This window comes from Indicator indicator, chromosome 1 (genome assembly GCF_027791375.1).
Source record: "Indicator indicator isolate 239-I01 chromosome 1, UM_Iind_1.1, whole genome shotgun sequence".
Taxonomy (NCBI): Eukaryota; Metazoa; Chordata; class Aves; order Piciformes; family Indicatoridae; genus Indicator; species Indicator indicator.
The window spans coordinates 114,230,042-114,253,769 of record NC_072010.1 but is presented as its reverse complement, the minus strand read 5'-3'; the positions used below and the strand labels follow the sequence as shown (position 1 = coordinate 114,253,769).

Genomic DNA, 23,728 nt, shown 5'->3' with positions numbered 1-23,728 from the left:
TCTGAAATATGTAAAACTACATTAGAGTGCACAGTAACTGTAACTTACTAACGTAGTATGAAGCACATGCAAAGATATATATGTTTGGTGTTAAATGTTTTGAAGAAAATCCAATCAGTGGTTGGGAAAAACAAACCAAGTCAATGACTAATCTTTAGTACTAAATTAACTTTTGATGGGTGTTAAGTTCTGCACACAGACCTTACAGGAATATAGTTTCCCTCCAGGATAGTCAGCTAGTTCAGTCCAAGCACTCAGGCAATCAAAACTGAAAAACTCAGATTCAAACAAAAGGAGTGGCTTGATCCTCAAGTGTCAGGCAAAAGAACCAACTCTAGAGTTTTCATCAGGAAACAGTGGGCCCCAGGTTGACTACAATTTTTCTTCTGTTTAACACACCAGTCGGCTCTAGAGACAAAGCTTGCCTTTTTTTTTTTTTTCCCCAGTGAGAAAAAACCCAACCACATTTAAAGATGTACTTTTCCCTTAAAACTAAGTTTAAAATGCTGGTTTTGTTCATTTAATTGCCACCTCCCTTCCAAACGAGCCCGTAACTAACCACAAGCAGCCATCTGGCGAGCACGAAATCCTAACCAGCTTCCCAAAGCCTGCCCACCTACTGACTTCACCAGAGCCTAGAGACACCCTCCTCCTCCCCGTATTACCACCAAGGTCCCACCTCCCTGCAAATCCGCACATATCATTCATTGCCAGCTGTCCAGGACCGGTTTTTTCATTCCTAACGTGAATGCAAAGCAACCCGGGAGCCAGCTCTCCACTGACGGGAGGCCTTCAGCGCCCCCACCAAGCTGCTCAAGGCAGCGAGTAGCTGCGGGGCGGCTGCGGAGGTACAGCCTCACCCACCTCTAGCACCGAGTGCCTCCCCCCTCGCTCCGGAGCTCTGCACGACGAAGACGAGAGAACGAGCGGACTTCCACACACAGACTCACCGCAAAAGGAAGCCGAACGCAACTAAGATGGCGTCGGGGGAGTCCCGCCTCCTGCTGCCGGGAGGGGCGGTGTGCGGGGGGTGGAGGGGTCGTCGTTGTCGGCGGCAGCGGGCGGTGACGGGGTGGTGTTCCGTGCGTCCTCTCTCGCAGGTGGGCCAGCGGCGGGTGGGGGGGCTGCAGAGGTCGCAGGGCATGTTGTTCACCTTTGCCCTTTCCTCCATCGCGACTTCAGCCTGGGGGAGGTAATTGGGAACCGAAGCTGCTGTCGAGTCGCCCAGGGTTTCTCTTGGCACTCTTCAACGCCTTAAAATGCGAGGGGGCACAGGAACCCACTCGTTTCGGCGGTTCGGGGTTTTGTCTGTCATACCAGGGAGTGTGAGCGTAGGGGGTGGGGAGAGGCCCACGTGTGCGGCGAGGAAGCACCGTGGCTCCTTGAGCAGTTTTTCTCTGGCTCAGGCAGAGGCGCCGGGTATCTCCCCTCGCTGTCAGCCAGGAGGGCTTGTTCAAACAGCCTCCCCAGCCCTGGGGTCAGGATGATCAGACTTCTGGGAAAGGCAGTGCTTTGACGGGGGGAAACCAGTGTGCTAGTGTCACCCGTCCTTGTCCGCCCTGCCTTCAGGCAAAATCTGCACTTCGGAGGTTCAGTTAAAGTCATTATTTGCAAGGGGAAATTAAGCACGCATTTCAACAACAGATTGAAATACAAGGAGTAAGGTTGATGCAGTTCAGCTGTCATGCACGCTGGAGCTGTTGAGCAGAGGTGTGGTGTCCCGGTGCTGTATCGGACGGGGGTTCTTGGAGGTGGTAATGTAAGGACAGACGCTTCGTCTGCAGTGCATGTGATCGTAGAAACAGAATCATTTTGGTTGGAAAGGCTTTTAAGGTCATCAGGTCCAACAGATAGTTCCATTCTGTGCTTTTTATTCGAAGAAGTAAACTGCAGAGGCTGTTTGTGCTAATTAATTTTCTATAATAGTAATATATTTGCTGTTTGAAAACTTACATTCTGTGCACATGAGCACCAGTTTCACGTTTCCTTTAGGGGATTATGGCCATGCCTTGGCCAAGATAGTATTTGGAGATACAGGCTTCCTGTCTTCCCTTGTCCCTGTCACCTACCCTTCTTTAGGGGTTTGCTGGTAGTACATTTTCTAAACTTTCAAGAGGGAACTTATTAAACAAGCAGCGCTCTGATTTTTCTCGTTGAGATAAAAGAAACGTGGTATTTAAAGGAATTTAAAATATTTTAAAGTAACTTTTTTTTTTTTTTAAATGCAGGTTGTCTAAATAAAGCTAAATCTATTACTTAATATGAAGAAAAACAGAGGTCGGACAGGTAGAAAAAGACGAAGAAAACGCTTGCAGAGCTTCATGGATGGAGGTACTGTCTGTGGAAGTACTGCTAAATAAAATCAATTGTTTCAAGGTGTCGTGGTGTATGTTTTTCAAGCACCATTGTGCTTCGAAAATAACATTAATAAATGTTAGTTTTCTCTGTTCAAATATTGCACCATTAGTTTACAGTCTCAAACAGAGTGTGGTGAATATTGTGAGCTCTCTTCTGGCTAATGGCAACTACTACATTATTCTTAATTCCTTGACCTTTGAATATACTGAATAAATCTCACAGTTCCAAGAGCTCACAGTGCTCAGAGGCCCAGAACTTGGTAAGCTAGTTTGAGTTACTCTTTTATTATGCTATATTAAAATGTCCAAAATACAGTTTTTCTGACTATGCAGTAACATTTTTCAATTTCCTTTATTTTGCAACAGAGTTCTATTTTATAGCATTAATCCCTTCTTTTTTATTCTTAGTCAACTGCAGTCACAAGCTGGAATACATTCAGCTTAAGAAGTGGTTGAAAGACAGAGGTTTTGAAGACAGTAATTTAAGACCAGCAGAGTTCTTGGGTAATGTTTTAATTATTTACTGGTGGTAAAAATTTCTAGTTCCAAGAATTTTAGATTCCTGCTTTCATTATGAATCACATACCTGGATAGCATCAGGAAAAAAGTCAGTTATGATTAGTTTTTTAAGGATTTCTGGCAGATGCATGTGAATATCATTTAATATAAACAAGTAGATATGAAGGCCCAAAATAGCATGAACTGTTTCTTTTATAAAGATGATCTTGCGTAGAACTCTTTAGAGTATACTCTCTTGTGCTACAGAACATGGACACCTATGTTGAATTACTTGTGAAAATCAAGACTTTTAAGAGTTAGTATCACAATTTTAAAGAAGAAAGTAGCACCTCTTTCAGTATTTCCCATATTGGAACCTGACCTTGTTATCATTTCTTTATCTTCTTTTTTCCATGTAAATTTAGCAGATCTAGTGATACAGATAAGTAAAAGATTTTAGAGCTGGGATTCACTTAGTACTGTTGCAGTAACAGTATATACATGTATTTGATCTCTTTAAGTAGATTATGTTTTAGAAATATTTATTTTAAAAATATTTATTTAAACATCTTCTTTGTTACTGCTTCAGAAACAGGAAGAGGGCTAATGACAACGAAAGCTCTTCAGGTTAGTAATGTTGATTCTAATGCACAATCTGCTCAGGTTCTTTTGAGTTGTAACGACTTTTGCAGCAAGCAAAACTCAAAATTCCAGACAAGATCTTCACAGGTCCTGTTATGAGTGTAATTTCTGGCCTAATACAAGGGTTTGCAGTGTTGTCTTATCTGGAAGGTGATGCCCTTTGTGCCCTGAGGGCTTGCTGGATGAAGACATTCCTGTACTCATTTGCAGAGATTCGGGATGTATGTAGACTCCTGTTTCAGTTCAATGCAATCAGTGGCTAACTGACACCAGGAGCAGGTCCTTTCCCTCCTCTGTGCCTCTTTCTCATCCACAACCTTAACCTCACTTTGACAGATAGACTTTGTTGATAGACTAACTAATAAAAACACAATTTCTCAGACAGGGGAAATGATAGGAGAAGTAATTTGCTGTTCAGATACTGCTACAGAAGGACTGAATTCTGACTAAGAAGTGCCTCTTGCCAAACAGGCTTGTTGGAGGAGTTACCTAACTGGTATGAGAATAGTATACCATATAATGGGGAATCAGACCCCAAACCTTATGTGAAAGAGAGAGCAGAGCAAGAGGTAGGAAGGAGGTGGAGTGGAGAAGTGTAGAGAACAGTATTAGTTCAGGATTAGAGTCAGCAGCAGCTGAAGACAGAGGCTCAGGTTCTGTGCGCTACGTGAAATGAGACCTGGGCTTGAGTAAGATAAGGAAACTCAGGATAGGAAAGGGGAGAGAATTGACTTGGTTCATGTTCTTTCCCTACAGGCAAGGATATGTATTGCTCAAGCCAGGCATGAAAGCTAATTTACATGCACAGCAAACAAGGTCAGGATAGGCATGACCTAAAATATCCATACCCCATACTGCTATGCTGATAGTTCAGCTGTTTGTGAGATCTAATCTAAAATACCTTGGTTACTAAGAAAGTGGGTAGCCAGGCACCAAATCTCTGAACAGCTAACCTTCTGCAAGAAACAGTTCCTACTAACTGCAGTCACCCTTCTTCCCTGGGCTGAGGCTATCTTCAAATACCCCAGTTTCCATCAAGTTCAGCATCACATCTGTTTGCTTCCTGATGCTGATATTCTCTGAGGAGTGTCTCTCTGTTCTGAAATTGTGTAGTAGATGAGTCATTTACACTTGACCCTTACTGTTCTTTTTATGTGATTTTTTTGTTCTTTTTTCTCCCTTGAAGGCAGGAGATCTGATTATTTCATTGCCTGAGAAATGCTTACTCACCACAGGCACTGTCCTTAGTAGTTGCTTGGGAGAATACATTATGAAGTAAGTGAAAAGTGATGTGATATAGGCAAGCTGGCCTTTACTGTGAGTTGCTTGTTAACAGATTAATCATCTTAAGTGGTGCTAAGGCTTTAAACTGCATAACCTTATTTGTGTATTTCTTGTGAACTTTCATAGGTGTGGAATGCTCAGATTTGTAAGATTTGGACTCAGAGCATCCCCTTTTTAGCTAGGCAGAGTTGGAGGGATGGTACAGGCTTGAACTTGACCTGCCTCTGGAATCAACTTGAATCTAAATGCCAGTTATGAATGGCTTATTGGGAGTTTGTGAATATGTTTCAATAGGAAAGGAGGATAAAATAGAGTTGCAAAGCAGTGATCTGAGCATGACCTTTTAGAAAATTCATAACAAAGACCTATGCTGGTCATTGAGTACTTGTGATGTATCCTAGAAAACCTCTAACCCATTCCCCCCAAGAAAGCCAACAACCCAAGAGGTGAGCTTGAAGTTGTTACTACAAACCAGCTTTTACAGCCCCGTTGAAATCATCAAAAAGAGTTTGGAGATGAACTACAAAGAAGTTAAAAATAGAAGCTATTTATAACATTTAAAAGAACTAGAATGATTAAATAATGCTGCATCCATTTCCTATCTCACCTCTATGTATCTGCTACATTGGTATTTTCATTTTATTTTCTAATAGATGGAAGCCTCCTGTATCTCCTTTGCTAGCATTGTGCACATTTTTAATAGCAGAGAAGTATGCTGGTGAAGAATCTCGATGGAAGCCATATCTTGATGTTTTACCCAAGACATACACTTGCCCTGTTTGTTTGGAGGATGATGTAGTAAGCCTTCTTCCTGAACCTCTAAGAAAGAAGGCTCAGGAGCAGAGAACAATGGTCCATGAGTTGTACATGTCTTCCAAGGCTTTTTTCTCTTCCCTGCAGCCTTTGTTTGCTGAGAACACAGGAACTGTTTTTAACTACAGAGCTCTAGAGTGGGCTTGGTGCACTATTAATACCAGGACAATATATATGAAACATTCACAGAGGGAATGTTTTTCTCTTGAGCCAGATGTTTATGCATTGGCACCGTATTTAGATTTGCTAAACCACAGTCCAAATGTTCAGGTAAGAACAAAAAAACCCCATAATTTCTTTATTTGTAAATGCACTGTCTCAATATAGTATGTATTTATGTGATGGATTAGGAACATCTGGAGGTCAGTGAGAGATCTCAGAGTGGGAAAAATGTCTATTGAGGACATGTGCAGGCTGAGTACTCACTGTTTGTGTATACCCTGGAGCTTGTTATTCAAGCTCCATGCAGTTGAATAAAGACAATGCAAATGTTTCAGTGTATGTAGCAAAACAAAGTGACAGGGAGAGCCCATAATGGGTGGGTGAGATTTGCATTCAGAGTAGGTGTTGGGACGGGCCACTTTTAAATACAACGTTATATTCCTTTCCCAAAAGGCTCAGCTCCTAGGACAAAACTCAAGTTACATGGTCTCTATGTTACTTGACCTTTAGCTGAAGCTTCTGAGCAGCCTTAGGAAAGCATATAGGGTAGTTCTACCTTCTGTCAGAGACTGTGTGCCAATGCAGAGTTGGGACAGCTCAAAAGTGGCCAACTCTGGATGAAACTATTTTATTTGTGAATTTGAGCCCCCTGTAATAAGTCTGCACAGTGGGTGGTACATCCTCCAGACCAAGGTTCTGATGGTTGTTCTTTATACTAACATCAGTAATACTGATGTTTCAAACATCAGTAATACTATTTGATTCCAGTGTGAGAGAAGTGTTCAGTGCTGTTGGATTTTGATATTCAGGGTGTGATTCCTTTACACCCTGTCTTCCTGCCAAGGGTAAAACCTTTTATTTTTAACTTCTCAAAGGTAAAGGCTGCGTTTAATGACCAGACAAGAAGCTATGAAATTCAGACAAATTCACAATGCAAAAAATATGAAGAAGTGTTCATCTGCTATGGGCCTCATGATAATCAGCGACTGCTACTAGAATATGGATTTATTGCCATGGATAATCCCCATAGCTGTGTTTGTGTCTCATCAGGTTGGATTTATAGATTGTCTTGACATTGAAAGGCATAATAGTGGAGGCAGAACATCAGAGCTTGTTAATACTGTTTGTCTTCAACAGTAAATGTCCATAAATAGGGATGATTAAAGAACTATGAAGAAGTTCATGCATGTGTGTATGCATATATACACAATGCATGTTAAGAGATTATGAATTTGGGGGTTCTTTGTACCATCAAGGTATTTGAGTGTATTTCCAATAAGCGGAATAGGGTTTGATAGCACTTTGAACAGCATAGAATTTAAGGATTGGAGCTTTAAAATTGCAAGTGTTCTTTGATAAAGAACACTTTCTGTCAAATTGTGGTTCCAAGCAACACATAATGTAGACATTCCAACTGGATGTCTTGGATTGTACCATTGACTTCAGTATTGAAGTCCTGATCCTCACAGACTGAGGCTGCTGAGAGTGGTTCATAACTTTGAGTCAGGATTTCCATTTTAAGGATACAATTCTGGAGATTGCTGATAGCTTTTGGGAAGTAGATACATTTTTGATTATGTTAGAGTTCACCAAAATGTAGTGGGTTTTGTTCTTTGTCCTGTATCTGCTTGAAAGGTGTGGTTGAAGTGACTTTTCAGAACTGAGGATTGTGATTTCTTGTACATACCATTTATTTAAATATCTAAAATGTGTTTTTAATGCAGATATTCTCCTCAAATATTTTCCACCCCTGGACAAGCAGAGAAATGCAAAACTTTCCGTTTTAAAGGATCATGATTTCTTAGAGTAGGTATCTGGAGTTTCTTTGTTTCCTTGTGATCTTTCTTTTCAGTTTTTCTGTTTCTAATATCAAAATCCAGCATAAAATAATAATTATTTTTGTAACAAAATGATTTGCTTACTGTTTGTGACCAAATGTTGATATGAGTGTTTATTACTTCAAAACTTGAGATAGGTTTCAAGGAACAGCCTGTCACCTGTCTGTGGATAGCAGCAGAGTAAGGGAAGTCAAGGAGTCCTCTAGTTCTGAAGAGCAGGTTTTGTCTGTTGAAGAAAGCTATCACACTATGTGTAAGTTCACCTATGCATTCTGCATCTCACCACTTTTGACTTTTTAGAAACCTGACCTTTGGATGGGATGGACCATCTTGGAGGCTCCTCACAGCTCTGAAGTTGTTAAGTCTTGCAGCAGATGAATTGTAAGTTTTGGTACCCTGAATACTTAGACAATGTGCATGTGCCATTTTCATTTGCTTTTTGCTGGCTGTATGAGAGATACTGTGACAATTGATTTGGATTTCCTGTGTCTGTGTCATTGACTCCACGTGAGAAGTGAAAAAGGGGAAGGTAGTGAACACCATATAATGTAAAGTCATTGCTTGTTTGCTCTTTTAGTCTTTTGCTTTCTTGTTTTAAATACTAGATACACCTCATTGTTTTCCCTTTCTATTCTGAGAGCCACATACCACTTTAAGGTTCAGACTCCTGACCTTTTTCAAGTTTGTTTGATGGTACTTTAAATTCTATTGGTGCTTGCTTGACTTCTTCAAAGCATGTGCTCCACAGGCTGCTTCTGAAATTCTAGGGCCAAGTAAGTTGTTGAAATTCATCTCCAGTGATTGTCAGCACAGGTTCCATTATTTGTTCCAAACAGCAAATCTGCCTCAAACAGCATTAATAGAAAATGGCTTACCCGGGCTTTGCTTGTAATAGTAAATAAAAATAAATCTTTTCTCATGTTCAAAGCTGGTTTTTATGCTTTGAAGATTCATTGCTGAGTGGAATAAGATGTTTGTAAGAAATAAAAATAAATCCGTGTGATGCTGGTTTCAAGCCCATGTGAGACGAACTTCAGCAGAAGCCATGCTTGCAAGTTCTGTGTGAATAGCTTTTACTCCTCACTGGTGCTGCTGAAGTTGGTGGCAGCATGACAGAGTAGTAAAGACCAGGAGCATTGGTCTAAGTTCGGTCTGTGGCTTTGGCTGAAAGGGTAAGGGTGGAGGATTGGAACTGCTGTTCCAGACCACTCAATTTTTCTCTTCTCTGTTGCTTCCCTTGTCTGTCTCCTATCTGAATACTGTGTGCCTTTTTCATGCATGCTGTCTTTATCTGCCTTATGCCAGCAATGTTATTCTTAGCATAACCACATTCTTATCATTCAGCTAGGGAGTTCAGCAAGTGACTGGGTATTGTTCAAACATTTTGCTTCTAGTACTTGCTGGAGGAGAGTGCTGCTTGGTGATGTAATTTCAGCCAGAAACGAACAGCAGGCTTTGACTATAACAGCACAAATATGCCATTATTTAATAGAGGAGACACAACATGCCCTTCTCCAGGTAATTTGACTGGAAGAACAAGGTAGCCCAGATTCCTTTCTCTCTTAGCATAGATGTACAGCAGTGTAATTTTCTGGGGTCAGAACAGAGTGATGGAGGGAAAGGACTACACTGATGGGGTATACAATTTGTTTCCGGTGTGACTGAATTGCTCAGCAGAATTTGTGGTAGCAGCAAAGAGAGGAACCATGTTACAAAGCTTTTATGAAACCCTGTAAACAAGTGAAAAGTATTTAACCTTCCTCTGGCTACAGTATCAATGTGTTTATTGAAGTTACCTCTTAAAATACAGTGCAGACTTGTATGAAGTATGACCTTGCTGACCTGCTACCACTGCTTTGTTGCAAAATGGGAATGCTGCATTCATTAAATCTGGTCAAGCCGAATGTCAGCCAGTTTCCTGTGAGGTAGATCTGTGCTCTTTAGAAAACCAATCTCTTCTTCCTTTCTAAATTTTGGCAAACAAATGTGTACTTAATGTCAAGTTGGAGAGCTATCACAGAAAAGGGTTATTAAAACCACGCTTTTGCAACAGAAATGCATACATGCACAGAGTATGAGGTGCATCTGGTGTCAAGCAAAATCCTGAGGACAGTATGGGCTTAGAAGCCTGATATCAAGAAAACACTTTCCTTCCTCATTTTTGATCTGCTTATCCCCCTTTCTTTCTTCTTTTACTGTTACAGTTTCTCTTGAGGAAGACTAAAAAAGTAGTATTTTGACGTAGTTCATACCACACATAATAGTTCCACAAATTTTATGTTCATGTTCTACATTAAATAATCCAACTTTTTAGTGATTTCATCTCATTTGTCTAAACTTCAGATTTCCCAGTTGAAGAGAATGAAAGAGAACCTCAGAGAACACCTGGCTTTGGTCGAAGCACTACGCCTGGAAGATCTGAAGATACTACAAAAATCAGCTGAGATTCTTGCAACTTGAATATGGCAGCAGCTTCATCTATATGGAGTTATGATAGCTGTGGCTGATTTGAGCTCATTTGCTATGGATGTGCCTTGCTCAACTGTTTTAAGGAACCTGAGCAGCAAAGAATAATGCACAAAGTCATGAGAATATGCCTAGTTTTGTTGACTGGGTCACACAGCACCTGGAGTCTCATTTTGTTCTTTGCTGACCTTCTTCAGTAATACAAAGTTTGGCCTAAATGGTAGGGGGTCACGCACATTACTTTGATCACATCTCATTGAAGTCATGGCTGCTGGGGTAATTTGAGCAGTCCCAGGACTGTGGGCTTCAGCAGTCCTAGACTTCACAGCTGCCTGTGTGGCTGAAGCATGGATCATAAGGTCGGGCAGACATTCTTCAGCATGCATTCGAGCTCTGGCACTTGACAAAAAGGAAGAGCTGATCCTTTACTTTTTTCCTCAGATCTGTTCATGTAGTGTCTGTTCATTGCTGGAGTGATAGATGTGAACTAGAGCACAGGTCCAAGACATTCCCTTTGCACTTTCAGCCCATGTGTTTCTTGAATGTAAGGAAGCACGAATTTCCCACCTTTACTCTCATGCTCACTGGTTTGTGTTCTGACTCCTCCTGCAGGGAATGAAAATTGAAAGGATATATCAGTTTGAACTCTGTTTCTGGTTTGGAAGACCACCCAGGCATTTAATTCTGTTTCTGTTCCCTTCTGGTGAATCACATGTTCCTATCTTGTCTACAAAGGGATAATCTCATAAGCTGCCTTTCAGTCTTAGTTCTGCTTAAGTAGGGAGCTTGAGCTCCATTTATTTAGAGAAGTAAGAGGCTTCCTCAAAGGGCTTTTCAGGGCAGGACTCTTATTTAAGCTGTGAAAACGTCATTTATAATTGTGGTTGTGTTGTGATTATTTTCCATTTTGTGGGGGATCACATTTTGTAGATTTTTTTCATTACTATTTATAGCATTCTGTAAGAACTGTGTTTTAAAAATGTCTTTATTTTTGTATGTATATTGCTTTATTTTCTACAAGACTTCTCTAGTTTTGAAATAAACGGTATACATCCATAAATGCATTCTAGCTAATGATACAATTTAGGGAAAAATGCAGCAAATGGAACTCAATATTCAAGCTTAATATTCAAGCTCAAATGCACTTTCAGACTTCTTTGATGCCATGTGAACAAGAATGTAATTGTGTGAACTTGGTTGAATCAGAGGATTCTGGGGATTTCCCCTGCTCATTTTTTTTTCTGCTTTGGGCTATTTGGCACAGTAAATGTCTTGATACCTGGAGCTTTGAGAAGAGCCCTTCCTTACCTAGAAGTGTATGTTGGTTTAGATGCAAAAGACTGGGGGAACTGAGAACTGTAACTGTTACTGTTATTCAGGTTCTAAACCCAAAAGCTCTTAATTTTGAGCTACCATGTTCCTAACCTTTTCCTAGGATTAGGAAATTCTGAAAATAAGCTTTTTTGTCTGCCTAATGCACTGAGACTCTTTTGCACACTCAGTCTTTCTATATTGTTCATATGGAAATGCTGACAGTGTGTGGTTAGTTTACATTTCAGAGCAGAGAGCATGGTGGATGGGCTGGGGAAGGAACTAGAGTGCTCTCTGGAGCTGGAAGCCCATTTATTACATATTTTCGGCCAACCATGGTTTAAACCCCTGGAAGTCACTGAGTACCATATTACATACTCTAGTCAGTCCCATTCTGAAGTGCCTCCTGGGATGAGACGTCTGGATTTGGGAGTGCAGTCTCTGCTAACTCGCCAGGACAATTCTCATCACCTTGCAGAAGGGTCCTTCTGTACTGCTGAGCTTGGCTATAACAGAGATAAGTGGGACTGAGGCTCTGACCTGACTCTGCGCCCATTCATTTTGATTAGGTCTGCAGAAAGGTCTACAGAAGTCATGGATGACATGAAGAGGGTGGATGGTGGCTGAGCATTCACAGTGCAAGAAGTAAGGGCTTTGAAAGGAAGCTTGCAGAAGTCATTTGTGGTTAGACAATCCACTGAGGTTGCTAAGACTACAAATGCAAGAGCTGACATGGGTGCAGAGCAAGTACACATGGAAGCTGTTGGCAGTTACCAGCCAGCCAAACAGCTTTGGTTTTATATAGTCCCCTGATCTCAAAATATTTGAAAGGTGGGAGGATATTGATGGCAGGTATTGTAGCTTCTTGACCTGTGCTTGCTCTTTTAAGGTGTTGGTGGACACTGTGAGAAATAGAGTCCTGGGCTGGAGGCATCCTTGCTTTGAACATGTCCTGCAATTCTGATGATTACAGTTGGGCTGTTTGACATCTTACTTGCACTTAATAAAACCTGTTTCATTCTCTAAGAACAGATGTGCTTCTTATTTTAAAATTTTACAGTGAAATGGTACCAAAATTAAAGAAGATAAGGATGTTTGCTTGGTTTGTTTTCTTTTTTCCCAAAGATGGGTATTTTAAGAACAGCCTCTGTACAATGTGCCTTGCAAGATGGATACTATTTTGAAAGTTTATTTACTTCAGTACTTTAGATAGAACATTTATACCAGGTGGTTTGAATATGGTCTCTACCATAACTCCTACATGCCCCCCAGGGAATGTAGGAAGGGGATCTGGCAGTGCAGAAGGGTTGACAGTATGAATTGTCTGTCTCTTGCATGTAAGCACAGCAGTAAGCCCCCAGCTTTACCTTAAGAACTGTAGCGAGTGTTCTGGATCTCTATCCATGTGTGGTTAATGTCAAAGGCAAAATCCTGCCTGAATAAACTATAGAACTGGAGCTGGTGCTTTTGTAACACATATCAGTGGCAATGGATTTTTAGCAGGAATAAACCAGATCATGATCAAGCATTTATTTGTATCTATGCTTAGATGGATACACCTGAAGGGGTATTTTTGTTTGTTTGTTTTTGTGGGGTGGGTTGGTTGGTTTGTTTTTTTATCAAACCTGAACTATGTGCAAGACAGGGCAGCCTAAGCTTGGCTGAGAGCTAGGGTGACTGAAGATGTAACTGCACTGGGAATGCTCTCCAGCTGCCTCACAGAACAATAAATGGAGTTTTCAAGAGTGAAGGTCCTTACTCAGTCTCTAACTAGAGCCCCAGTGAGCTGCAAACATCTTAATTGCCCAGCTTTAGTGACATGCTGTTAACATTTGGCTCTCTTAGTCTATCAAGAGATTTAGCTGCAATAGTAGTGTGGGAAGACTGTGTCTTCTTTGTATAAGCTGCCTTGGAGATTGTATCTGCAAGTCTCAGCAACAGTAGCAATGGACCCCAGCTTTTTAGTGTTATAAGTACAAAACTTCATACAGACCATGGCAGTGAGCTAGCTTATCATCCAGCTTGTGAAGTATTACTCAAAGACAGCTAAAGCAGGGGTGTGTTCTGTGACTGCAGTGAAGACACTGGGTTTGGGTAGGTGTAATGAAGAAAGCTTTATTTCTTGTGATAATTGTGAGGCAGAAATAGCACAACTTGGGTTGTGGGGGGTGGTGTTTTTATTTTCTCCTGTTCCCTTTCCTTTTTCCTTTTTCCTTTCCTTTCCTTTTTCCTTTCCTTTTTTCCTTTCCTTTCCTTTGTCCTTTCTTTTTTCCTTTCCTTTCCTTTTTCCTTTCCTTTCCTTTCCTTTTTCCTTTCCTTTCCTTTCCTTTTTCCTTTCCTTTCCTTTTTCCTTTCCTTTCCTTTCCTTTCCTTTCCTTTCCTTTCCTTTCCTTTCCTTTCCTTTCCTTTCCTTTCCTTTCCTTTCCTTTCCTTTCCTTTCCTTTCCTTTCCTTTCCTTTCCTTTCCTTTCCTTTCCTTTCCTTTCCTTTCCTTTCCTTTTTCCTTTCCTTTCCTTTCCTTTCCTTTCCTTTCCTTTCCTTTCCTTTCCTTTCCTTTCCTTTCCTTTCCTTTCCTTTCCTTTCCTTTCCTTTCCTTTCCTTTCCTTTCCTTTCCTTTCCTTTCCTTTCCTTTCCTTTCCTTTCCTTTCCTTTCCTTTCCTTTCCTTTCCTTTCCTTTCCTTTCCTTTCCTTTCCTTTCCTTTCCTTTCCTTTCCTTTCCTTTTTGATTTAGCGTGGTCTGAAGTCACTGAAAAATGATAAACATGAAATCTCATGACAGTGTCTTTCCTGTGTCAATTTATGTAAATATGGCATGGATTTTCTTTGATCTTCTACAGAAAGTGGCTTCTAGTTTACAGTTTTCTTCAACAGTAATGTGTAGAGATCATCCATCATTGCTAAGTGCCTTCGGACCTGTCTGTTTCAGGACAAGATAAGGGAGTATCAACTCTCACAAGCTGATAATTAAAGCTTTTAGCTACATTATGAAAACATTTCAAAGATGACATTCCCAAAGAAAGAGCTTTTAAAAATGATGTCTCCTAGGGTATGTAGCCACTCCCCACCTTGAAGGTAAGGAATATCCCTTTAAAAGTGCTATACTTTGGCATAATTTGAAGTGTTTGTTTGCACTTGGTGCATCTGTGACTACAGTGCTGCAGATAATGAACTCTAGACTGGGGGAAATTGTCCCAACAGAACTTTATGAGTTTATTTGCACAATAAATACAAGCCAAAATTATTAAAAGGTGTATAAATTTTCCCTCAGTTTGGACCAGCAGTTGGATTTGAGCCATATAAATTTAATGACTTTTATAACTTCAGTTATGAAAGCAGAGAAATCACAGCTCAGTGGCTGAATTCAGCTAGAAGGACTTGATTTTCTATCTAACAAAGCTTAGGTAGCATCAGTCTGCAGCAGACTGGGGTGAAAAGAAGAAAAAAAACATTTCTAGTCCATTCCACTGAATGTTTTAGTGGATATCTGTGTATAATTCCAAAATTATGTTTCAGAAAGTGTTGCAATGAGTTATATTAAATGGAAAAATCAAAGATGCTCCATTGAACTCCAGTCTGAACTGTGTAAAACTCAGGCAATCCCGGTATTGTCCACTAGATGACGCAACTGTACTACAGAGAAGTAAGAAATGACAGTGTATACACACGAAATTATAATCCTGTTTACATTTTTGGTAGTGAAATGTGCTGTCTTCAGTGATACTCAGCGCCTGCTATTAGATAAATAGCTGAAAATGCAGGTTTGTTTGTGTCTTTCCCTCCCCCTTCTCTTTTTCCTGCTGGTTTCAAGCAAAATTTGAAGCTTTTTAATCTTTAATCTGTTCTCAAATATTTTGCATTTTGACTTTGTTGGACTTGCTCCTCTCTTGAGTTGATTCGTGTTATTCTTCCTTGAAATTATTACTCAGCAGATTAATGCCTGGCTGCAGGACTGGTGCCAACAGCAGGATTTTGGGTTCTTTGATCACAGGCTACTCTAGAAGACCCCAGGTCTGCTGACTATAGATAGGAAATGCTTGTCTCTAAGAGAAAAAAGAATCCTGACACAAGAACTGGCAGGGTTGATTGATAGGTCTTTAAACTAATTTTGAAGGGGGAAGAGGGAAAACCCAGGCTCACTGAAGACAATCCTGGGACGATTGTGAGGCAGGGTACCAGCACCACTGCTATCCCAGGGGCTACTGGGGATGGTGGATTACGTGACTCCCACAGGTAGCACATACTCCTCTGCTCAGTCTCTGAAGTGTCTGTATGCCAATGCAAGAAGCATGGGAAATAAGCAGGATGAACTGGAAATCTGGGTGCAGTTGCAGGGCTATGATCTTGTTGCAGCTACAGAGACATGGTGGGACAGCTCCCATGACTGGAATGTGGTTATAGACAACTATGTACTTTTCAGGAAGGACAGACTGACAAGGCGAGGTGGTGGAGTTGCTCTCTATGTGAATAAGCAACTAGAACACTTTGAGCTTTACCCAAAGAGAGATGATAAAAGCATTGAAAGCTTATGGGTAAGAGTAAAGGGACATGCAAACATGGGTGATACAGTTGTGGGTGTTTACTGCAGGCCACTGAACCAGGAAGAAGCTGTTGATGAGGTAGCTGGAAGTAGCCTCAAGAGCAAGTGCCCTGGTGCTCATGGGTGGCTTCAACCACTTGGATATTAGTTGGAAAGATCACACAGCCAAGCATAAACAGTCTAAAAGGTTTCTGCAGTGCATTGATGGCAGGTTTCTCCTGCAGGTAGTTGAAAAATGAACAAGGAGGAGTGCAATGCTGGACCAGGTATTAACAAACAAAGACTGTTTGTAGATGTTAAGGTTGGGGGTAATCTTGGCTGTAGTGACCATGACATGTTTAATATCAACAGACAAAGAAGCAGGGTGATAAGTAAATTCTCAAGCCTGGACTTTAAAAGGACCAACTTTGCCCTCTCCAAGATTCTATTTAGAAATATCCAGTGGGCTAGGGCTCTAGAAGGGGATGGGGAGGGGAAGGGGGCAAGAGAGCTGGTTAATATTCAAACATTTTGGCTGGTGAGCTGATCAGGATCGACACCGGGTCCGCTGTGCCTGCTTTGGGATCTCTCTCTTTTCGTTTCTTTTCGGGGTTTGCGGGTCGGAAGGACCCTGGCAGAGAGCGACAACCAGCGGTCGTCCTCTCGCGTGCCTGCTCGGGATTGTGACGTCAGCCGCGGGAATGTTTAAAACCCGGCGGGGCTGAGCGCCCGACGTCATTTTGTCTGGTGAGCTATAGGCTTCCTACCTGGCTGCAGGTGCCAGGTCAGCTGACAGGGTACAGGGGGAAAACAAAACAAAACAAAACAAAACAAAACAAAAAAAAAAAAAAACAACCCTCAATAAAATCTCTGATCTCAAGATCTCTTGTCTGCAGGTACCTACCATGGTAGCAACTCGGACAAAGGGTGTTAAACATGCAGTAGGTTCCCAGACTGAGTCTCTCTACAAGCATGCTGGTGTTCAGGCTTCTGGCTGCAGTGAGTGTTCAAGCCTGGCACTTGGTGTGGAGGGTGAAGGAGACACCTGTGTCAGGTGTGACCAGGTGAATTTTCTCATAAATTTGGTAGCTGAGCTGAAGGATGAAGTGGCTGAGCTGAAAGCAGAAGTAGCAAGGCTCAGGACCATACGAGAATGTGAAAGGGAGTTGGATATGTGGGAACAGGCTTTGAAACCCTCTCCAGTTGAGGGGAGCAGTGGAGGATGGATACAGGTCCCTGTCAGGGGAAGCAAAGGGAATGCACCCCGACCCTCTTCCCCTCCCCCGCTGCCCTTGAGCAATAACTATGAGACTCTGCAGGCTCAGGGCAATGTGGATGAGAATATTGTAGAGGAACCGATCAAGGAGATACCAAAGACGAAGCAGCCCCCCCAAACCTTAAGGACCAGTGCCACAAAGAAAAAGAGAAAGGCTATAGTTATTGGAGACTCTCTCTTGAGGGGAACAGAGGGACCCATATGTTGTCCCGACCCATCCCATAGGGAGGTGTGCTGCCTACCTGGGGCCCGGGTGAGGGACATCACCCAAAGGTTACCTAAACTAATCCAGCCCTCTGACTATTACCCATTGCTGGTAATCCAGGCTGGAAGTGAAGAAACTGAAAAGAGCAGCACGAGGAAGATTAAAAAGGAAATTAAGGCCCTTGGGAAATCAATTGACGGGGCAGGAGCTCAAGTGGTGTTCTGCTCAGTTCCCTCAGCAGCTGTGGTGTACACTGAGAGGAACAGGAAAACCCACGCCATCAACAGTTGGCTTAGGAGATGGTGCCAGCAGCGGGATTTTGGCTTCTTTGATCATGGGGCAACTCTTACTGCACCTGACCTGCTGGACCAAGATGGGTTGAATTTATCTAGAAAGGGTAAGAGGGTGCTGGCACTGGGGTTGGCAGGACTCATTGGGAGGGCTTTAAACTAGGTCTGAAGGGGGTGGGTGTGGAAACCAGTCTCCCTGGAGAGGAGGGAGGACCACATAAACTGGTGAAATCAGCAGCCCAGCTGAAGTGCATGTACACCAATGCACGCAGTATGGGCAACAAACAAGAGGAACTGGAACTCTTGGCTCACCAGGAAGACTACGATGTAGTTGCCATTACAGAAACGTGGTGGGACGATTCTCACAATCGGAGTACTGCACTGGGGGGTTATAAGCTCTTTAGGAGAGACAGGCAAGGGAGAAGAGGAGGAGGGGTGGCATCCTGGCCTGCATCAGGCATAGTTTGGCCAGCAGGAGCAGGGAGGTCATTGTACCCCTGTACACAGCACTGGTTAGGCTGCACCTTGAGTACTGTGTCCGGTTCTGGGCCCCTCAGTTTAGGAAAGATGTTGAATTGCTGGAGCATGTCCAGAGAAGGGCAACGAGGCTGGGGAGAGGCCTTGAGCACAAGCCCTATGAGGAGAGGCTGAGGGAGCTGGGACTGTTTAGCCTGGAGAAGAGGAGGCTCAGGGGAGACCTCATTGCTGTCTACAACTACCTGAAGGGAGGTTGTAGCCAGGAGGGGGTTGGTCTCTTCTCCCAGGCAACCAGCAGCAGAACAAGAGGACACAGTCTCAAGCTGCGCCAGGGGAGGTTTAGGCTGGAGGTGAGGAGAAAGTTCTTCACAGAGAGAGTGGTTGGCCATTGGAATGTGCTGTCCAGGGAGGTGGTGGAGTCACCATCCCTGGAGGTGTTCAAGAGGGGATTGGACGTGGCACTTGGTGCCATGGTTTAGGTAGTCATGAGGTGTAGGGTGACAGGTTGGACTCGATGATCCTTGAGGTCTCTTCCAACCTCCTTGATTCTTGATTCTTGATTCTTGATTGTCTCCTCCAAGCTCAAGAAAAATTAATTCCCTTTGAAAAAAAAATCAAGTAGGGGAGGCAGAAGACTTGCATGGATAAGTAAGGAGCTCTTAGAAAAACTCAAAAAGAAAAAGGAGGTTTACAATGTGTGGAAAAAAGGTCTGGTCAATTAGGATGATTATAGACTGTAGAGATGCAGCAAGGAAGGGCAAGGCCCTCTTAGAACTGAGTCTTGCCAGGGGGGTGAAAGAGAAAAAGAAGAGTCTTTTTAAATACATCAGTGATAAAAGGAAGAGCAGGAAAAGGTGGGCCCACTGCTGAATGAGATGGGAGATGCAGTATCTGATGATGCAGAGATGGCAGAGTTGCTGAATGCCTTCTTTGCCTCAGTCGTTACTCCTAAGACCAGCCCTCAGGAACCTCAGTCTCTAGAAGCAAGGGAGCAGAACTGAAGGGAAGAAAACACACCACTGGTCTGTCAGGACTGGGTTAGAGATCTCTTACACCATCTGAAGAGACACAAATTCATGGGCCCTGACGGGGTGTATTTGCGAGTGCTGAGAGTAACTTTAGTAAAGCTTTTGATATTGTCTCCCATAACATCCTCATAGAAAAGCTCAAGGAATCACAGAATCAATAAGGTTGGAAAAGACCTCAAGGATCATCAAGTCCAACCTGTCACCCAAGACCTCATGAGTACTAAACCATGTCACCAAGTGCCACGTCCAATCCCGTCATAGGTGGTTGGTCAGTGAGGTGGATTGCAAACTGGCTCCACAACAGAGTTCAGGTGGTCATCATCAGTGGCACAGAGTCAACTTGGGGGCCTGTGGCCAGGGGTGTCCCCCAGGGATTGTTACTGGGTCCAGTTTTATTCAGTATCTTTATCAACGACCTGGCTGAGGGCATTGAGAGTACCCTCAGCAGGTTCACTGATGATACAAACCTGGGGGGTTGGCTGACACCTGTCAGGCTGTGCAGCCATCCAACGTGACCTGGACAGGCTGAGAGCTGGGTGCAGGCAAATTTCAGGAATTTCAATAAGGACAAATGCAGGGTCCTACATCTGGGGTGGAATAACAATAGACATCAGTACAGGTTAGTGGCTGCCCTGCTGGAAAGCAGCTCCACAGAGAAAGACCTTGGAGTGCTGATGGACAGGAAGTTCTCCATGGGAGAGCAGTGTGTCCTTGTTGCCAAGAGAGCCAATGGGATCCTGGGGTGCATCAAGAGAAGTGTGTCCAGCAGGTCTAGGAAGGTTCTCCTCCCCCTCTACTCTGCCCTGCTGAGACCACACCTGGAATACTGCATCCAGTTTTGGGCTCCCCAGTTCAAGATAGACAGGGATCTGCTAGAGAGAGTCCAGTGGTGAGCCACGAGGATGATTAGGGGACTTGAGCATCTCCCTTATGAAGAGAGACTGAGAAACCTGGGGCTGTTTAGTCTGGAGAAGACTGAGAGGGGATCTGATCAATGTGCACAAATATGTGAGGGGTGGGTGTCAAGTGGAGGGGACCAGGCTCTTTTTGGTGGTTCACAGTGATGAGACAAGGAACAATGTGTTCAAACTTGAACACAGAAGATTTCACCTCAACAGGAGGAGAAACTTCTTTGCAGTGAGGGTGATGGAGCACTGGAACAGGCTGCCCAGGGAGGTCATGGAGTCTCCTTCTCTGGAGACTTTCAAAACTCACCCAGATGCATTCCTGTGCAGACTACCCTAAGTGATCCTGCTTTGGCAGGGAAGTTGGACTGGATGATCTCTTGAGGTCCCTTCCAACCTCTAATGCACTGTGACACTGTGAAGACATAGCTAACTTGATCCTAATGGCTTAGCTAGTGGTCAACAGAGAACTACCTGCTTGTGTTTTTTCTTCAGAGATTAGGGGACAGATTTATCTTTGCACAGATCTCTTAATAATCTCTTTTGATGTGACTGACTGAACTGGAAACATCTCCTCCATGTAGAGTGATTCTGTGGGCACTCCCTCGTGTCAGTTCTCTAGTGTCTGATAGTAATAAGATGATATTTAAACCTTTCCTTTGCTAGGAATTTCTTCATTGTCTGTTTTCATTACTTTTGTCTGCTTATTCCTTTTGATGCCTGTTTGTTGCCCTGCTAGTTTCCCAGGGCCTTCTGGAACAGGCATTGTGTGTCTACTCTGCATGTCCTCAGAGACCCCTCAGATTGTCCCCGTTGCCCTACAGCTAAAAAGAGGATTGGAGGGATCTGCTGCTTGCTGCTTTCTTCCAAAGGACTCCTTCCTGGTCCTTAGCTCTTTCCTCCTGCCTCCAGTACTGCAACATGCCAATCTTGAGAGCACTGAAGTGGATTGGGCTCCAGTATCACCCTGTGCATGGCAGAAGGCAGGTATTTGCAGTGCAGTTTTAATGTAAGAATGTGTTTCCTCTTTACATACACCTGCACTTGTTCCAAGTCTGGCAGGGTCAGCTGTGTCCAGGGCTTTACCTCTCCACCAGGATACTAGAGCTGGGCTGAAGTAATTGTTAAATGAGCACTGTATCCCTTGCAGAGTCATCCAACAGGCACTAGAGATGCTGTTTTAGCAGCTCGCTCCTGCTGAGGCTGCTCTAGAAGGAGCTGGTAATGACAGTTTGATTCTTGACCTTTGGCAGGCAATGATGGCTGGAGAGGACAGAGGGACATTCTCAGCATGAGGCTGGTGCCATGCCTGTCTGTACCACCCTGCCTGGGCTGACATCCAGAGTCTGTATCTATCTGTTAGAAGCCAGCCTTCTCTGCAGCAGGAAAGGGCCAGTGCATTTCTGTATCCTTCCCACGAGATGAACTCTGCATGGACAGAGATGCTTGGTGTGGGTGGGCTGGACTGCAGAGGATGTTGGCAAGCAATAGAAGGGCCCATGCCATCCCAGGATGACTCATGCTGCTCTGAACTGTTTATGTTGAGTACTGAGACGCTGGGCTAGGCAGTCCCTGGCTCAGGAGTATGAAAACACTGTGTAGGTCATGGGTGACTCCTAAAGGCTTTCTAGATGTGGGCTTGGCTGCAGAGGTAGAAGGGTATAGGTGGGCTAGGACAGGAGGAGCAGAGTGGTCCTCTCCCCCCCTGGGGAGGGGATGTTTTGTACACTAATAAAGAGTACAACATTTTGGGTTTCCTTTGCATGTTTAGTTCATGTAGGTACTGAACAGTCCTGCTCGATGATCTCTTCGGGTCCCTTCCAACCCCTGGCATCCTGCTGCTCTGTCAGAAATGGTGTGGTGGCCAGGGTGGCCATTTCTGTGTGGTGGGGGAAGGAGGTGGGCAGGTGAGAGGTAAAACATACACTCTGGTGAGTAACCCTTAGAAAATTTGATAGTGTCAGGCAAGTACAAATGTGTGTGCCTGCGTGTGCCTGTGTGTGCCAGGCTGTGGCTAGCCAGTGCTATCCTAGCTTCATGAAAGCAGGGCTATTTGATTTACTCAACTGTATAACTCTGGTTTGGCATTTTTCCTAAAGTCTTAAAACAGGGGCCCTTAAGCTGGAGGACAGGATAGGAAGAATGCTGTTTGTGGCAGAGCCTTTTTGTTGTGTTGGTCTATCCAAGTGTCTCACTGTTCCATGTTGTCTTGCAGAGATGGAGATGGGCATAGATCCCTCTGTGTTGCCAGATGGGAAATCTCTCATGTCAGCCTCTCTGTCATGGAGAGACACGAAATGCTCCCACCATCCTTCACTAGTGGGGTTGCCCTGCTGTATGGAATAGGAGTTGGAAGATGTGAGCTGCTCCAGCTGGGATGCTCTTGGGGGTGGAGCTTTCTAGTGATGTAGGAAACATGTATTAGAGGAAATAAATGAGTAGTCCCCAGATTTCCTCTGGCATTTCAACCTGGGTGCTCTCATGATCACCCCTTTGACTATGCCTACAAAGGTAAGATGGGGTGGATGGTCAGAGAGCTGGGTTTTGAGCATACAGCCCACAGCATTTACAAAGACAGTGTAGGTGTGGCATTTGAGACTGCTCTTTTATGTCACATTTGATTGAAATTGGCTAATGTGTCTCTGTCCCAGCAAAAACTGTGAAAAATAAGTTCATCCCATCTCATTTTTATGCTGATTTAATTCCACATGTCTCAGTGTTAAACCTTGCCTTTGATATCTGGCCTTGGGGCTTCATTAGACACAGTTGTAGTCCAAAGCTTGCTTACAAAATCTGATTTATGTAGGTTCAGGGTTTCTTCCCCTTCCCCTTCCCCTTCCCCTTTCCCTTCCCCTTCCCTTCCCCTTCCCCTTCCCCTTCCCCTTCCCCTTCCCCTTCCCTTCCCTTCCCCTTCCCCTTCCCTTCCCCTTCCCCTTCCCTTCCCTTCCCCTTCCCCTTCCCCTTCCCTTCCCTTCCCTTTCCCCTTCCCCTTCCCCTTCCCCTTCCCCTTCCCCTTCCCCTTCCCCTTCCCCTTCCCCTTCCCCTTCCCCTTCCCCTTCCCCTTCCCCTTCCCCTTCCCCTTCCCTTCCTTCCCTTCCCTTCCCCTTCCCCTTCCCCTTCCCTTCCCCTTCCCTTCCCCTTCCCCTTCCCTTCCCCTTCCCCTTCCCCTTCCCCTTCCCCTTCCCTTCCCCTTCCCCTTCCCCTTCCCCTTCCCCTTCCCCTTCCTACCTTCCCCTTCCCCTTCCCCTTCCCCTTCCTACCTTCCCCTTCCCCTTCCTACCTTCCCCTTCCCCTTCCCCTTCCCCTTCTCTTTCCCCTTCCCCTTCCCCTTCCCCTTCTCTTTCCCTTTCCCCTTCTCCTTCCCCTTCCCCTTTCTTTCCCACACATGCTGGGCTTCACGTACATGTGCCAGGCAATTCATCTGCCCCCATGCACATTCTGATACGTGTCACCTCTGCATGCTGTGGCCACCTATGTCTTATAAATAGAAGCCCCCAAAACCAGTAAGGCCACCACACTCATATCACAGTATCACAGTATATTAGAGGTCGTAAGGGACCTCAAGAGATCATCAGGTCCAACTCCCCCTGCCAAAGCAGTCTGTGGGCCTTGTGAGCAAGTGAGTCCCTGTTTTATGCCTCCCTGAGAGTAATCAGGGATT

The 23,728-nt window shown here is 43.9% G+C and overlaps 1 protein-coding gene across 1 annotated transcript; it reads left to right on the top strand.

Annotated features, from left to right (window-relative positions):
* The first annotated feature begins 2,261 nt into the window (after positions 1–2,261).
* On the top strand, positions 2,262–10,054 carry SETD4 (SET domain containing 4). The gene is made up of 10 exons (XM_054387466.1): positions 2,262–2,331; positions 2,766–2,861; positions 3,445–3,482; positions 4,684–4,772; positions 5,435–5,864; positions 6,632–6,806; positions 7,481–7,562; positions 7,895–7,975; positions 8,989–9,112; positions 9,938–10,054. The coding sequence occupies exons 1-10, from the start codon at positions 2,262–2,264 to the stop codon at positions 10,052–10,054; spliced, it is 1,302 nt and encodes a 433-aa protein (XP_054243441.1).
* Positions 10,055–23,728: the final 13,674 nt, after the last annotated feature.